We start from the raw sequence: 18,022 nt of genomic DNA on the forward strand, positions 1-18,022 counted from the left end.
GAGCCTACCGTGAATCCAACTGTCGCTTACTCATTCTATCTAACTCATGAAAATAATGAGATTTTGGTCTATCATGCTAGCTTAAATAATGTGTGGTGTAGAAATGAAATGATCGTTGACGATGCATTAGCATATGCAGTAACTATCGAGATAATATTGAGTGATCACATTAAACCTTGTTCCGTTGATGAATGTCGATGTAGAACTGATTCGTCAAACTGGAAACAAGAAAACCAAGTTAAACTTGATTCGCTTGCGAAACGTAAGGTGTTTGGACCTGTAGCTCCTACTCCTTCACATGTGAAACTTGTTGGCTACAAGTGGGCTTTCGTTTGGAAGCATAATGAAAAGAACGAAATTATGTGTTACGAAGCTCATTTTGTTGCGCAAGGCTTTTCACAACACCCTAGGATTGACTATGACAAAACTTATTCACTCGTTATAGATGTGATTACTTTTCGCTACCTTATCAGTTTGGTAGTTTCCGAAAAACTGAGTATACAGCTAATAGACGTAGTAACTGCGTATCTTTGTGGGGATCTTGATACGGAAATCTATATAAAAGTTCCCGAAAGACTTACATTAACTGGATCAAATATTTCCAAACCTTGGAACACGCTCTCAATTCAGCTAAGGCGTTCACTTTACAGTTTGAAGCAATCGGGAAGAATGTGTTATAACTGTTTGAGTGAGTATTTAACTAGTCAGGGATATGTGAACAACAAACTATGCCCTTATGTGTTAATTAAGAAGTCACATTCCGATTTTGTGATAATTGCAATACATGTCGATGACATCAACCTTATCAGAACTTCTGAAAAGCTCGTGAGAACTACAGGGCACCTAAAGTTGACATTTGAGATGAAAGGTCTAGGAAAAACTCGATATTGTCTCGGTCTCGAGATAGAGCACCATTAAGATGGATTCTTAGTACATCAAACAAACTACACGTATAAGGTGTTGCACCACTTTAACGAGGATAAAGCAAAGCCTTCAAGTACTCCTATGTTCATTCAATCGCTAGATGCAAAATGAGATCCCTTCCTTCCGAAGAATGATGATGAAGAGATTTTGGAGCCTGAAGTTCCTTATCTAAGTGTGATAGGAGCTTTATTGTACTTAGCTCAATGCACTAGACTAGACATCTCCTTCACTGTTAATCTTTTGGCAAGACCTTAATTGCCACTTCATCTAACCATGCTAAAATTATCACCTTACATGAAGCAACTCAGTAATACTTTTGGTTAAGAGCAGTTGTGGGCCATATTCAAAGCTCATGTGATCTTTACCCAGTCGTAGATGTCCCTATGATGATTTTTGAAAACAACGTAGCATGCATCGAATAACATAAGAAAGGTTACATCAAAGGAGACAATACCAAGCACATTGCGTCGAAGTTCTTCTTCTCACATCAACAACAAGAGATTAGAAGATTGAAGTCACACAAATCCATTCACAAGATAATCTGGCCGACCTCTTCACCAAATCACTACCGAATACGACGTTTCATAAGCTTGTTCAAGGAATTGGTATGCATAAACTTTCTGAGTTATGTAACATTGCTATTTCTCTTTGGAATTGTGTCAAACTCAGGGGAAGTATCCTGAATAATACTTGCTTGATCTTAATGTACTCTTTTTCCCTACAATTAGAAGCATTTTTCCCGCTGGGTTTTTGCTACCTAACTAGGTTTTAACGAGGCACCCACCTTGGACTGGTCATATCCCTGATGACGTCATGTAGACGTTTCTTTTGACTTTTGCATTTCTCACGCATTTTTCCTTAGACTATGGATTTTGTCCCTACTCGGGTTTTTGCCATAGCCAGGTTCCTACCTTATTGAGAATAAGCATTGTTCCATAAAATCAGTGCTGATGAGTTGACTTCCTCAACTTCTGCATGATGCTGAAATCTACCTTGAGTATTTACACACTCAAAGAGGAGTGTTGTGAATTTTCCCAGTTTAAGTGTGATTGTGTAAATCGTAGATTAGATTTGATTTTAGTTATTCTTTCCTACATGGATGATGCGAGAATTATACGCGCACAAATTAAACCCTCTTTTTGTCAATTGTAGTATAAGTATAAGTAGGGATCGTTCTGGACCGGGGATTAGGAGGGATTGTTAATCTCTTGGAAACTGACTCAAAAACGTAAAAACAATATAAAACACTAAACTAGACTCAAAGAATGTGAAACTAAACGTTAAAACACTAAGACAAACCAAAAGACTCAAAATACTTTAAAAACACAAACTAAATTGATTTCTAACTAAATTGAACAATAAAGTAAAGGGGGATTGAGTTTTGGACGGAATTAAACTAAATGAACAAATTGCAATTAAAACATAATGTAAATATGAAATTGATGAAATGGAATGAATGGATGCTAGCCAAGGGGTTCATCTCCACACATGTTACACTTGCATAATAAAAAGATTTCTAATTGCATTTCAATAAACCATGAATTCTCAACGCTCCGGGTTAATTAGGTCCGCTTAAATTAACCGTCAAGTTTTCCTTAAGTTAATGAATTGGATGATTGCATACGACAACCCAAAGCATTCCTCACAAGTTCCCTACATGAATTGCATAATAGAGATACAAGCAAGAATCATTAAGCAACATGAAAACTATAAGTGTTGACGAGGCATTCGTTACTATGATTGCATGAAACTTATGCCAAGAATTTGTTTAACGCGATTGTTTATAAGCAACCTCCACTACTTATGAATATAAGTTCATAACTATTACGTGAAACTCACTTATATTCTAGCGTCAAATTCATGCATGAAAATTAAGCGTTCATTCTTAATAAACATACATAAATAGGATATCAATCAAATAGTTAAACAAATTGAATTCACAACTTATGAAACGTAATTAAAAGTAATCAAATCATATTGCAAGCATAAACATATATTTCGAATCACCCCCTAGCTAAGGGGGGTTTAGTTCCTCATACGTACAAAACAAAGAGAATTGAAATTAAACATTGAAATCAAAGAAACGCCTAAACATTCCAACAACTCAAACTTGAATTGTATGAACGTTTAGGCACTCTTCTCTTCCTCTTCATTGTAGCATAAGGTCTAGGGATAGTTGGTTGGGGGGATGGAAGTGTGGAATTATGGAAGTGGATGAGGAGTGGTGGAAATGGAAGAATGGTTTTTGGATTCTAAGGGAGACTCACGGCTAGAGAAGGAAGGGAAGCATTTGTGGTGTGTTGTGTATGAAATGAGATGATATGTGGTGAGTGATAAGTGAATGGAAGTGATAAGTGATAAGTGAATGGAAGTGATAAGTGAATGGTTTGATAAGTGATCTTCAATTTCGTCCATCTACTTGGCTCCATGGATAAGCTATCCAATCCATGCACAAAAATGCTCCAAATAGCCTCAAAATGCACTTTCTTGCTCTCTAAGCCCTTAGAACCTGAAAACACACAAAAGAAGCATAAAGGACTAAAATAACGAGAGAAACATAACGTAAATGCACGAGAACAAGCCATTTAAGCCGCATGAATATGCTCCTATCAATGGACTTGTATTCCTTGAGGATGAATGATTTCTTCTCACCTTTTACTATTATAAATAAAGGCACGATGTAGGAGGGAGAACATATCCTCAATACACAATTCCCCTACGATTTTACAAACACATCTCTCTTCTCTCTCTACACTTGATGCTAGCCCCTTCTCTTTGTCAAATAAAATAGGCTACAACATACTCATATTTATTTTACAGTGCTCCGTCTGATAGCTGAAGGATTTAGATCCCTAGGATCTCACATCATATCCATTTATCATACATCGTATAACTATAAATCATTTTGAATTTTTTTATTTAAAATTAAACAAAAATAGTACCGGAAAATAACTAGCCACAAAATACACCATAAATAGATAGATTGTGAAGATCTTAGGATGAGAGGATCCAAGATCCTCATCCGTGGAACAAAATTATAGGTGGAAGGAATTCAATTGACATCAAATCTAATTGGTTGTGCATGAGATTCGAACATAATGATCTCTACTAATTAATAAAACACTCATTGTCAACCAAAATCCTATGAAATTACCGTTTAACCCTCTAATTAAAACAGAACATGAATAAGAAATATGGGGCAGAAATGTAATTTCACACAACCAAATTTTGTTGTTTTTTTTTCAAAGTCTCACCTATGTGTAATCCTAACATATCTCTAATTAAAAAAAATTAATAACTTCCCACTCCCACATTTTCTATCACTTTTTTCTTCTCTCCTTCTATTTCAAAACCAAAAATAAAAAAAATTTCTCACACACAAAATGTGCCCATATGCTAGTTCCTAGGGTTAGTTCGGTATAGGATACTGAACGAAAAACCTCATCCCGATTCCCAAACTGAAGTTTTCGGGATTCCCAATTTCAAGACTGATCCCCAACCAAATTTTCAAGAATCTCAAATTTCTAGAATGCCGAAATAGTTTCAGGATTTCGGGACAAATAGGGAATCTCGAAATAGTTTTGGGTTTTTGGGCTATTGGGTTGAATTTTCTTTATAGAGTTGGGGTATGAATTTGTAAGCTTTATCTAAATCCTATTAAAAAAGCAAGATTGAGAAAGATAAGTAGCAGGACTACAGGAGAAGAAAACGCAAGGAATTGTATGAATTTATAAGTTTATAACACAGTTGGCTACAAGACTTTCTGAAGACCTAAAGATCTAATCCAAGTTCACATCACTACTAGGTTCTATGCAATTTTTTTTTTTTCCAAACACAACCACACGAACAGGTACCATATGATGTTACCTGTTACCAGAATTTATAAGGCCAAAAGGGCGCAATTCCACCTTGTTCCAATTGTAAAGCTTGACAAATAATTTATACAAAAAGAGTTCATGCTGAAACAAATACAGATAATCAATTCACAAATTATATTGCACTACACACCTTAATGTTCTGTATATTTTGGTGCAACTGCAGGTTGTGAAAATTTGCCAAAGATTAACACTTCAAAGATGAGAGTACATTTCCAAAAAATCTAAATTTAATGGATTAAACTAAAAATCAACCAACACTTTCCTTTTCCATTATGCAAATTGACTTACTTCAACGATGAGAGTAAAAATCAACCAACACTTTCCCTTTTCCATTATGCAAAATTGCAAATTATGCAGATAATTGAATTACTTCAAAGATTAACACTTTAAAGATGAGAGTACATCTAAACTAAAAATCAATACAGAAATTGAATTACTTCAGACATCTAAACTAAAAATCAACCAACGCTTTTAATAAAATCAAGAACAATGCCTAATCAAGACTAGATTTCACTCTAATATAAATTTCACAAACCCTAAATTAATTCCAAAATTTACCTGATTTGGGGGAGAATCGGTGTGCAAGGCACTAGAATCTGGATGAAGAAGTTGAGGGAGAGAGTTCAAAGAGCTGAGCGGCATCAGTGGCCGTAACTCTGCCTTTGTGCCGTGAAGGAAGACTCCTTCACACAGTCAGGGTCTGAGGGATGAGAAGTTGAGAGATAAAGAGAGATCATAGGGTCTGTTTGCTGTGGGTGTGGCCGGATTCTAAGGTGACAAGGTTGTCTGAGGTGAGGTCAAGGAGGGTGGTAAGGTTGTTTGAGCAAGGTGAGGTCGAGTTGAAGTTGAGAGACGGAGAGAGAGTGATTGAGTTGTGATTTCTCTTAGGGTTTGATCCTTGTGTTGTACAGTTGAGATTAAATCTTAACCGAATCCGACGACTATTAAATTTCCGAATATATATTTAAAAATTAAATAATATAATTTTTTTAATTTCGATTCGGTTTGGAATTACCGAAATCCTGAAAACTTGAGACCGATTCCGGTAGTGAAATTTCGGAATCGATTTGGTGTTGGGTACTGAAATTTTTAGAATTTTCGGTTTGATTTCGGAAATTTTTTGGTTCGGTTTGGGAATTTTGGTATTTTTTTTCCAACCCTAAGGTACCGTTTGGTACGTGGGACGGGACAGAATGAAATGGGACGAGGTGTTCCATCCCACGTTTGGTGCGCCTAAAACGGGTGGAACATGCTGTTCCACGGGACGAGTTTTGGGTGAATTTTGGTTCCGCCTCTCCCTCGGGAGCGACTCGTTCCATATCACTGGAACACAAAATTATAATATTTTAAGAAAAAAAATACCCCTTATCTTTTTTAATATTTACACCATCCAAAAAACAAACCCTAAAATTCAATCTTCTTCGTTCCATTTTCTTTGCATGCTGCTGCTTTTTCCTGTAACCTTCCTCCTCATCTTCTCCCGTAACAGCTGCATCTCCAGGTTCAATCTTGATCTTCTCATATAACCGCTGCATCTCTAAGTTCGATCTTGATCTTCTCCCATAACCGCTGCATTTCCAGGTTCGTTTTCTTGATTTTTCCATGGAAAATTTTCAATTTTCTGAGAAATTTTCAATCTGAGTCAGAGTAGCGACTACACGTCAGAGGACGAAGGCACGGCGACTACCACGCCGTCCGAATCTGTGACACTTTCAAGAACGGACGGTATGTCATTCAGACCAAGCTCGGCTGGGGCCATTTCTCCACCGTCTGGCTCGCCTGGGGCACCCAACACTTCGTACTCCTCTCTCCCTCTCTCTTCTCTTTTTACGACATTGCGTTTTATTGCTTTTTAACCTGAGGTTGTAGATATTAGTCGTTTGAGAATGTGGGGGAAGGTAATTGAAATTTTAATCTTGTTCTTGGTTTTTTTGATCTTTGACATGCTTAGTTTTAAGTAAATTAATGGATGATTAACGACAAATGTGTTTTGTTTTTGTTGGGTGGGTGTTGAATTGCACAAAAATGCCAGAGATTTGTTGCTCTGAAAGTGCAAAAGAGTGCTGACCACTACATCGAGGCGGCCATGGATGAGATAACCATCTTGAAACAGATTGCAGAGGGAGACCCAGATGATAAAAAATGCATAGTGAAGCTTCTAGACCATTTTAAGCATTCGGGTCCGAATGGGCAACATGTTTGTATGGTTTTTGAGTACTTAGGTGATAATCTATTGACGCTGATTAAGTATAGTGATTACTGGGAAGTGCCACTACATAAGGTTAAGGAGATTTGTTATCATGTTTTGGTTGGATTGGATTATTTGCACAGACATCTGTCGATTATATACACAAATTTGAAGCTAAAGAATATCTTGTTGATGTCAATGATAGACCTGCTCAAGGATCCAACAAAGTTAAGAGCACCTCTTATTCTTCCAGGTGGTAAAGACAATGATGCATCGGAGTCGGGGTATGCAAAAGCGTTAAATGGGGATATAAGTCGGAACCAGAAGAAAAATATTAGAAGAAAGGCGAATCGTGCAGCTCAAAAGTTTAAATGGAAAAATTTACGGGTCCCAAAAGTGATTTTTAGGTGTATAAAATCTTTGGAACGTCCTACGTTAATATTAAAAAACATGTGATGCCGCTACAATGACTCAAAAATAGGCTTATGACGAATTTTGAAAAAAATTTGTGAAATTGATTAAAAACGTGGGTTATATTGGTACTATTCACTTTACCTTTTATTTTATCCTTATCGTTAAAACTCAAAGTTTTCAAATCATTTTTATTAGTTTTCATTTTAAAAAATTCATCGCCTACACACTCTATAATGAATTCTATATAATAAATAAAATACAGTTGTTTTTTAAATTTATAGTGATTAATCATGGATTTGGATCCCATTTAGATTCAAATTGTGGGAATCTCAGGTCTCTCACATTTTACCTATCCATCGTGCATCGTGCGGTCAGAAATTATTTAATTTTTATTTAAAATTAAACACAAATAATATATGATGAAAACTGGCCACGTACAATAAACGATTAGGATGTAGGAATTCCTAGATCCTCACAAAGTGGATCCAAATAGGATCTTCTTCCATTAATCATATGCTCAATGTTAAAAAATTAATAAAACTCAATGATGATGAAAGTTTAAATGAGTGGCTAAAATAAACTTTTAACATCGTTTACTTACTAATTTAATAAAAATTTAAAGGTTTTTTTGGAAGATGCTCTTAGACATTTCACATTTAATTAAATTTTGAAAATTTTGCAAAAGAGAAAAGAAGAGAGACTGGTTTGCTTGTAGCGTTTGGTCCTTGTTTTTGGATTTGAATCCCATTTGGATTCAAATTATGAGGATCTTAAAAATCTTCACATCTTAATCATTTATCGTATATTATACGATCAGAAATTATTTAATTTTTTTTTACTTAAAATTAAATACAAATAATAACTGATAAAAATTGATGATACGATAAACAACTGAAATATAAGGATCATCTTTCCTTGTTTTTATATCACTTATACCATAGATGGAAACTATTTGTAAAAATCTAAAAGGTTTTTGCGGGGTTGTCGTTTGGTTGTAGGTTTGGGAGCTATAATATTTGTGTTTGAGTTTTCAACCCAAGAAGGATGGGGATATGGCAATCTTACGTTGATGGTGATGTTGGCGAATTACCGCTGCCATGTAATCTCTCTCTCTCTCTCTCTCTCTCTCTCTCTCTCTCCATCTCTAACTCCACATGGATGATGGATCAGTATATTCTCTTTCTTTAAGAAATGGTAATATTTTAGTGTTTGCATGCAAGTGGTTATTTCTTGACGTGACAACGTCATTTTATCATGTAAATATTATCATTTAAACCAGTTATTCTATTTATCATCACTTTAAAATTATTTTTAAAAATTTATTTAATTTAATAATCGTTTAATTATTTATACATGTCAAACAACTAAACAATTATAGTAAATTAATATTATGTGGTTGTGAAAAGAGGAATGTCATTCATGCATTTTATGCATAATGCACGCAAGTAAGGGATATTTGTTAAGAGTTTAAAATAGATAATTGTTATTAGTATTCTAAAAAATTCATATAATATTTTAAATTTTCTATAATTAAAAAGAAAAATATACTTGTGAGAAGTTTAAAATAAAAATTTTAAAATGCTAATAACAATTCCCTTAAAATATTAAAGATCATCCTGGATGCTATTTCTGATCTGTTGAAAGAATATATTTTGTAATATCTACTGTACTCTTTTCTTTACAAAAGTGTAAGTAACTTTGGTAAAAGGCTTCATTATTATTAAGTTCCACAACATGTTATGACAGAATACCATTTTCCTAACTCAGTCAAATTCAGATTCCTCGCTTTGTTAAATGTTATCATTGTCAAACCATTATTTATTTTAATAAATCCTACTAATTTTTTAGATGCGATAATTCAGATGTGGTCTCTAGTCTTTAACACTTTTTTATTAAAACTTGAATAGTATTCAGGGTTTAATCAAAGTCCTTTGACATTGTACACCTCATTATATTACTATTGATATTAATATTTTTATAGTTTTGACATTAATTGTTTGATAGTTTATGAGATTTATAATCTTATAAATTTAAAATCCCTCATTAAAATTGTCACATCCCGGCCCGGGCCCCCACCACAACCCGGGCCCGATCCACCACCGTAGCACGATATTGTCCGCTTTAGGCCCCTACCACGCCCTAACGGTTTTGTTTCTGGGAACTCACACGAGAACTTCCCGATGGGTCACCCATCCTGGGAGTGCTCTCGCGCCCTACTCGCTTAACTTCAGAGTTCCTATGGAACCCGAAGCCAGTGAGCTCCCAAAAGGCCTCGTGCTAGGTAGGGATGGGAATATACATTTAAGGATCACCCCTGGACGATGTGGGATGTCACAAAAATAGTATTAGAAACGACTACAATAAAAAAATTAAAACATTTTGATTGAATAAATGGATAAAAACTAGTAACAACAAGAAATAATAAATGGCAAAAGAATATATCCATAGTGTTAAAAAATTTGGTACACTTTACAAAAAAAAAATTGGTACATTTCACATATAACAAAGTGGCACATTAATAAAGAAGAATGGGTACATTATAAATAAATTAGGATCCAAATAAAAGATTAAAAAATTATGAGTACGAATGAAATTTTAAAATATATGGGCGCAAAAAGAAAGTAATACATGGGTACAAATAATAACTAAAAAGAAAATACTACAAATTAAAAAAAAAAAAAAAAAAAAAAAAAAAAAAAAAAAAAGGTTGCAAATTAAAAGTTGGTACAAACTAAAAATATAAATATATGATACAAAGTTTAGCCATAAAACATAAATATACCATATGTAATTTTTCTATTATTGATTAATTATATAATGTCACGTGACGGTAAACACATGGGCACAAATACAAATAAAATTTTAAAAAATATTGGCACAAAAAGAAATTAATATATGGGTACAAATTAAAATTGAAAAGAAAATTGGCACAAATTAAAAAAGGTTTGCAAATTAAAAATGGGTACAAACTAAAAATAAAAATACATGATAAAAAAATTTAGCCATAAATATAAATATGTTGCAGTCCTATTGGAATAGGAATGTGATTGTGTAAATCCTAATAGATATGGGAATGTATCTTATATTCCTATTAGGAGTAGATTACCTATTAAATGTTGTAATCCTAAAGGGAAGGAATTAACCTTCTCTACTACTATAAATGAAGGCACAATAGGTAGAATAACACACACCCACAATTACACATCTCTCTCTTCTCTCCACTATTGCCGCACCGTTCTCTCTCTCTATGGCTTCCATAATTGTTCAGTAAATTATGCCAACAACACATTATCAACACGCTCTTGACGCTACGCTAAAGAGAGTTTATTCTTCAATCAGGGGAGTATTACGTTTTAATCATCCTTTTCATGATTAATTAATTTATTATTTTGTATTGATCTACATACTATTTATTCAATTTAATTTTTCTTTGTTGAACGTAATACAACGCATTGGAGAAGCAATTCCGGCTTTTCAAGAATGATCTTCAACAAATTCAAAGGCTTTTATCGTTTTCTGCCAATCAGGTACGCTTAAAATAAAGTAAGATATTTGAAACGACCATGAAGCATGAAAACATTCCCCATGATGCATGAACCCCCTACATTTATATTTACCTTCCGATATATATATTGTATATGTTTCATATATTTGTCAATATATATATATATATATATATATATTTGTTTCATGCATTACGCAATTATGCTATGTGGAATTTGTGAGTCAAAGAATATAAATAAATTAGAAGCAATTTAGGGTTTGTCAAACCCTAACTATGTCAAAAGAAAAAAGAAAAAAGAAAAAACAATTTGCGCTCGAGCCGCGTGCCGTCACGCCAAACTCACCCTAAACTGAGCCTGCACCTCGAGCCTTGGGCGCTGGAACTATAAGGTAACAGCCCTTTGGGCTTTGTTGCATGCGTTGACCATGCCTCTGACCTTGGTTTTGAGCCTACCTGGCCCACTATCGCAAACTTGATGTTTGCTAAGCCTTACCTTTTGTCTCGACCCACCTTCCCTCAGCCAGAAGCTGACTGGGCTTGCTACTTGCGTATATGACCAAGCCCGACTAACTGGGTTCCTTGATGCTAGGCTTCAGGCCCACGACCTCTGACCCAAAAGCCAGCCTAGGTTGGGCTTTTGCTCACGCTTTATGCCACACTTCATGCAAACCTTATACCGATAGGCTCTGTCTTCTGGCCTGCTAATCTGCAATCCAATTGGGCTGCTGTGCAGCCATGTAATGTAACCCAAGGCCTACAATTTTTGCAGGGTCGTGTATTGCAGCCAACCAAAGTGTGTTAGGCTGCATTCCTTTTTTACCCAATGCGATTTTGTTTTGCATTTTAAATAATTTTAACTTGAATGTTATTATTATTTTTGCTTCTACAATCGACCCTGAATGGTCTTGATCTATTGAATTAATTAAAAGTGACTTACAATCCATTAATCTGATTATGAATCCAAAATTATTGACCTGAAGATCACTTTTGGACATTAACGATTCAATACTTTATTTTTATACTTTGAATCGTTGACATCCTTTCGTAGTCCCGAAGCGCTTACACTTGAGTTCCTGAAAAACCTCATATCCACTACTCTTAAATCAACATATTGCATTTTGTGTTCTTACAGGAACCTCTCTTTTATGAACTAAACGTTCATAAACTAAATTGAACCTGTAGTTTCAAATTTAGTGCCTTTGAAACCCGAAGTTTTCTTAAAACAATACACCTATGAAAACCCGACATTTTTCATGAAAATCATGTCTTAGAACTCGAATGTTCTAACTTTAATGCTTATGGATGATTTCTTCATGTAACACCAATCACAATCTTGTTCCCTCCAAATTCAATGGATTGCCAAACCGTCACAAGTACGATTTCCTCTATTTTTTGGACGTTTCTAATAGAAACCACTTTATGTGGGGTACAAAACGTGAATCTCCACTTGACTATTAAAGTAGCTGAAAAACCATTGAAGCCAACAATGGCATGGAAGAGCTGAATAAGCCTCCGCCATGATCTTCATTAGAAGACTTATACCCGAAGCATTACAAATGGAAATACCTCCCGAACGAGGATTCCATGGTTCTTTGGCTCGCTCCTACGGACTGTTTAATCATGAAAGAAATTGTTTGAAGCACACCATGATTACGTCTATGAATGAGTACAATTCTGAAGTTTATAAATCCGATTGAATTTTGACTAGAGAATACTTTTCTCGTCATTCCATGTTTCTAACTCGCTCATGAAGCGACAAGTGCAGATAGTGAAAATTTACCAAATTCTCGGATCTGATTACTACCACAAACGTGAGAGAAAGGTATGGACCCAGTTAGGTTGGAGTCTACCAAATAGCTCGACCCAGTTCGGTCAAAGCCTACCGAATGGTGATGCACTGCTTTGGCAGGGATACACCGAATGACATACTTTTTCACAATCCAATTTTGAGTTTGTTTTTACAACATATGGTAGAATCAGGGTCTGCCAAGGTGTGGCATCATGCTCGAAGCATGATCCTTGGTACCTAAGACCTAAAACTTCAAGTATAAGGGATATTATTCCCAAACCTCAACCCTGCAGAATCTACTTTCGTCTTGATGGAATAGATCATTGGTTATGCACCTGTTCATGCCCTCACCAATGTTGATGAGGAGTACCATTCTAGTAGTCAATAAGTGAGAATAATTTTGCTCCACCAAACATCGTTGGAAAAGCAGAATTTTGACATGGATAGCTTTGTTGGCCGATTCCCTTTAGTAAATCATTTACTTTGTGAACATTTTTCCATATTCTTGGATTCAAGTTTGGTGTATGTTTTACTTATGGATAATCTTATTGATATTGTCCTCGAATATGAGTTATTTAAATCATGTTTCTTAATATATGTGACCGATTTAATTAAACACGTGATTAAGTTGGAATGTGGGAAAGTCAGTTGTCTGGATGAATGTGCATTACGCATACTAACCTTACATCTAAATCACATCTTTAACAACAACTTCAGGTCTATACAACCTGATGAAGAGCAATGGCACGCTCCTCATTGTATGAATGGTACTGCATTACCATTTAAGGGACCTTAAATTCTCCCTGACGTTAAGTTTTTAAAGATATTCGAGATGACAATTATCATAAATGAAACCACTGAAGAAAATAGAGTGAAATATCTTTGCATCACCTCCAAGAATGAACCTGAAGCCTTGATTTGGGGCCGATGGGTTGTCTCCCAACTGAGAATACACTATATGTGGCTGGCCTGGAGCTTAGTGGTTGAGCAGTTTACTTGCTTTGGCACGACCTTTTAGGACACTTAGGTCGAACAATGATACTACAACGCATCTCCTTCTCTGAAGTAAGGATATTGTGCTTACAAACACACTTTGCCAAGCATGCTCATCAGGGAAATTGATTTTCTATATCTTTACTCGCAAAGATACGACATGACTCTCTTTTCACAGTGGATTCAAGGGAATATATATGGACTAATCCAACCAAAATGCGGACCATATAAATACTTATAGCTTTGGTTGATGCATCAACAAACTGGTTATATGTTTGTCCACACACATTGCTGCTAAACCTTATGGCCGATTAAGGGCTCACCACTCTACTTATCTTTTAAGGTCTAGGAGACTAGATAATGCCGAAGATTTTATATTGACGGTTTTCGATAAAGTGTTGCATGTGTTTTGGGTTTATAATTTGAACATCGAATTCCTATGTTCACCCCAACTAACCTCGCCTAACGATCATAAAGCGCAATTTAAATGATCACCCGAATTTTGGTAAACGTATCAAGTTTTCAATTTTTGCCTAGGGCTATGCAATCTTGTACACAGCTATGTTGGTTCGCCTTGAGGCCTATTGCCACCCAACCTATATAACGTTATAGTTGGTTACTGGGTACGAACCTGACGATTTTCGTATTTATGCATTTGGGTATGTATTCCATGTGCCAATTACGCCGCTGCAACATACTACCATAGATCCTCAAAGAATGATGTGTATCTTTTGTCGATCATGATTCTCCTTTACACTAGCTCTCTTAGAACCCTTGTATGCAACCTCTTTACCACTCATATGCGGGTTGTCACTTTAACGAAACAGTCTTCTCGCCGTTAGGGGAAGATAAGAACGTCAACGTTCTTGTAGAACGGCGCGAAGTTGCGTGGACGTTACCCACTATGTCTTATCTCGATCCCCATACCGTACAAGTGTGACAAGTAAGTGCGATGAATTCTAGTTTTCAGAACGTTGCTCCAGACGCATTCCTCTAATCTAGCTAAAGTGACGAGATCAGATACCAGCTGCAAACATACCTGCAAGGATAGACGTACTTAACGGACGTCAAGTCAACATCCCTGGAGGGTGTGTTGCCCTTGTTGGATGGTTTGGACGCCCCTATTGGACGGTTCAGATGCCCCTATTGGGCAGTCTAGTACACCGACGGATAGCCAATCAATCTGTCTTAGTCTGGAGCACGACAGATCACTCTGTTTGTAGGATTCATTTCCCTAGAAGAGGAAGGCACGACATAAAATGAATCTAAACTCGATCGCTATCTCAAATCATTTCAATCTCATGAGATTAATTCGGATTTCTCTCGAGACTTAAAGTTCTTGGTCCAGTATACTACTTTGAATGAGCTAAATGGAATTGAAATGAGATTATCATCGATGATGTTTTCACTTATATGGTAGTTACCGACATAAATGAAAAGCGACGATATCGAACTGTGTTCTGTTGATTAAGTGACAACGTAGAACTGATTGGACAACTAAAGTTACAATCCAGGTCAAATTCCTTACCAAAATGTGTATTGGACCTGTCGTCCTACACTGCCCAAGGTAACCCTGTTGTGTTACAAGTGGGAAGCGTTATGAGATAAATGAAATAGTGCGACATGATACACTCCTTACGACGCAAGGTTTCTCTCAAACGTCATGTGATTGATAACAGCATTATGAAATGTGGTTAGTGTTTTCTCCATGGGGATATAGATACTCAAAGAATTACAGGGACAGTTTCAAATAGTTCTAAAGCCATGGAACACCTTCTTAACTTGTTTGAGGTGTTCACTTACAATTCGACGGATATGGTATACCCATCTAAGTGATTATTTGATCAGTCAGGGATATGAATTATGCCTTTGCATGTCAAACTATGAAGTCTTATTTCAAATTGCTAGAGTTACAGTTTATGTCGTTGACACGAATCTCACTAAGACTCCAGAAGAACTTAAGAAAACTGCCTCGTACCTGAAGATGGAATTTGAGATAAAGGATCTTGGGAAAACTCGTTTATGCCTTAAACTGAAGATAAAGCATTTTTCTGACAGTATTTTAGTCTACCAGTCGAAGTACACCTCGAATGTGTTACCTTTGAGTATACATTTGATCGTCTATACGTTATATGCAAATGAAACCTTTTAAGAGGTTATGGAATCTGAAACTCCAAATCTGAGTTTAACTTTGCGCTTCGTTGTACTTAGCTCATTGTATTTAGACAGGACATCTCCTTCGCTGTTGATCTTGGTAAAAGATGCAGCACAGCGCCTACACGCAACCACTGAATTGGTATTAAAGACGTACCCTAAAGGTACCACAAGGGCAAATCCCAATGCATCTCGAGCGGATCTAATGCCTTGATCCTCAGAAAAATGCTTTCCTTGTTTGTTATGCTAACGCTGGTTACTTATCAAACCCGCACAAGGCAAAATCACCGAATAGTTATGTCTTTACCGTTAAGGATATCGCAATATCTTAGAGGTCCACGATATGACCTTAGTTGCGAAATCTTCGAATCATTCCAAGATTCACCTCACTTCACTATGCCATAAGTGAGACATGGTTAGGAGTTCTTGTTGAGCATATTTGAAGTACTTGCTGTGTTTTCATCCATCGTTGAGTCCCAACGATGATCCATGAAGACTATACTGCATGTATCAACCCGACAAAGACATGATACATCAATGAAGTCAACGCCAAGACACATTGCGTCCACATCCATATCAGGAAAGCATAAGGAGATTGAAGTCATGCAAGCCGATCCCAGACAACCTTGCCGACCTTTACACGACATTATTGCCGAAGTCAACCTTCCAGAAACTTGTCCGAGGAATTGGTATGCCGAACTATTCATATGCAATGCTTGTAGTTCTCATTTGGGAGTTATGTCAAACTCAGAGGGAGTATCCAGAAGTATACTCACTTGAACTTAATGTACTTTTTTTCCCTACGATTATGAGCATTTTTCCCATTGGATTTTTGCTACCTAACTAGGTTTTAACGAGGCACCCATCATGGGCTGATCATACCCTCACGAGATATTCTACTTGCGTTCAAAAGGCATATAGTTTTGACTTAATGCAACTTCTCACTTTTCTCCTTAGTCTATAGGTTTTCTCCCACCTTGGGTTTTACCATAACGAGGTTTTGTGAGTTTTATTTTTTATGCATTCTTCTGTTGATTTGAGACTCGCATTTGCTCATTGTGTCGACGACTTCATCAACAGTACTTGCTTCATCACTGAAGACCTGATGCACCATTTACTTGAGTATTTACGCACTCAGGTGGGAGTGTTGCAGTCCTATTGGAATAGGAATGTGATTGTGTAAATCCTAGTAGATATGGGAATGTATCTTATATTCCTATTAGAAGTAGATTACCTATTAAATGTTGTAATCCTAAAAGGTAAGGAATTAACCTTCCCTACCATTATAAATAAATGCACAATGAGGTGGAATAACACACACCCACAATTACACATCTCTCTTCTCTCTACTATTGCTGCACCTTTCTCTCTCTCTATAACCTCCATAATTGTTCAATAAATTATGCCTACAACAAAATATATTAATTGTAACATTTTTAACACTAAGGAAATATATTTAAAAATAAAAAAAAATATTTTATTATTGAAATAATTAATGATGTTATTAATACTCAAGGATCTTGATCAAAAATTGAAAAAGAATATGGTTTTAATCAATAGAGTAGCAAAAAGAGGGATGAGAACCTAATTTCTCCTTTTTAGATTGTATATTTTATTATCGTGTAAAATGTATATATTAATTGGGGAATAATTTGATAACTATTCAATTTTAGTTTTTAAATTTTATTTTTTGTATCATATTTATAGTCTATAAAAAAAGTATACGGGTTTAAAGGAAAATGAAAAGGGTCAAAGAAGAATGGTGGAATGGAGATAAAATGAATGTACATGAATCAACACAAAATGAACATAATCAAAAGATGAAAAAATTTGAAGTTTTAATTATTTTGATATTATCTACTTCACTTCTCCAGTTTCCCCTCATCCTCATTCCTCCTACGGTCCTAACCCTTCCTTCATCCTTGTCCATTCTTTATTTTTCTCATGAACTTTTCCTCTATCTCTATTCTTTAGCGCACAAATGAAAACTAAAAAACGACTAACAAATCTTTACCGTCCAATCATCATAATCGGAATCATTCAATATTCAATTTTGGAGATCTTTTAGCTATTCATATGCATAAAACAAACGGAAGATTCATCATGATGATGTCATTTGCTACCAAAACCGTTGATTAATGTAACACACATAGATGATTAAACGATCTCCAAATTGA

At 35.7% G+C, this 18,022-nt stretch overlaps 1 protein-coding gene across 1 annotated transcript; it reads left to right on the forward strand.

The window, feature by feature from the left end:
• Window positions 1-5,995: 5,995 nt before the first annotated feature.
• Window positions 5,996-7,446, forward strand: LOC103926689 (serine/threonine-protein kinase SRPK-like). Its single transcript, XM_048582027.1, is given in 4 exon segments — window positions 5,996-6,010; window positions 6,449-6,476; window positions 6,479-6,600; window positions 6,835-7,446. Coding segments are annotated over 4 exon segments (777 nt in total).
• Window positions 7,447-18,022: the final 10,576 nt, after the last annotated feature.

This window comes from the organism of the source record quoted next, unplaced genomic scaffold (genome assembly GCF_019419815.1).
Source record: "Pyrus x bretschneideri cultivar Hongxiangsu unplaced genomic scaffold, Pyrus_bretschneideri_v1 Contig18, whole genome shotgun sequence".
NCBI lineage: Eukaryota > Viridiplantae > Streptophyta > Magnoliopsida > Rosales > Rosaceae > Pyrus > Pyrus x bretschneideri.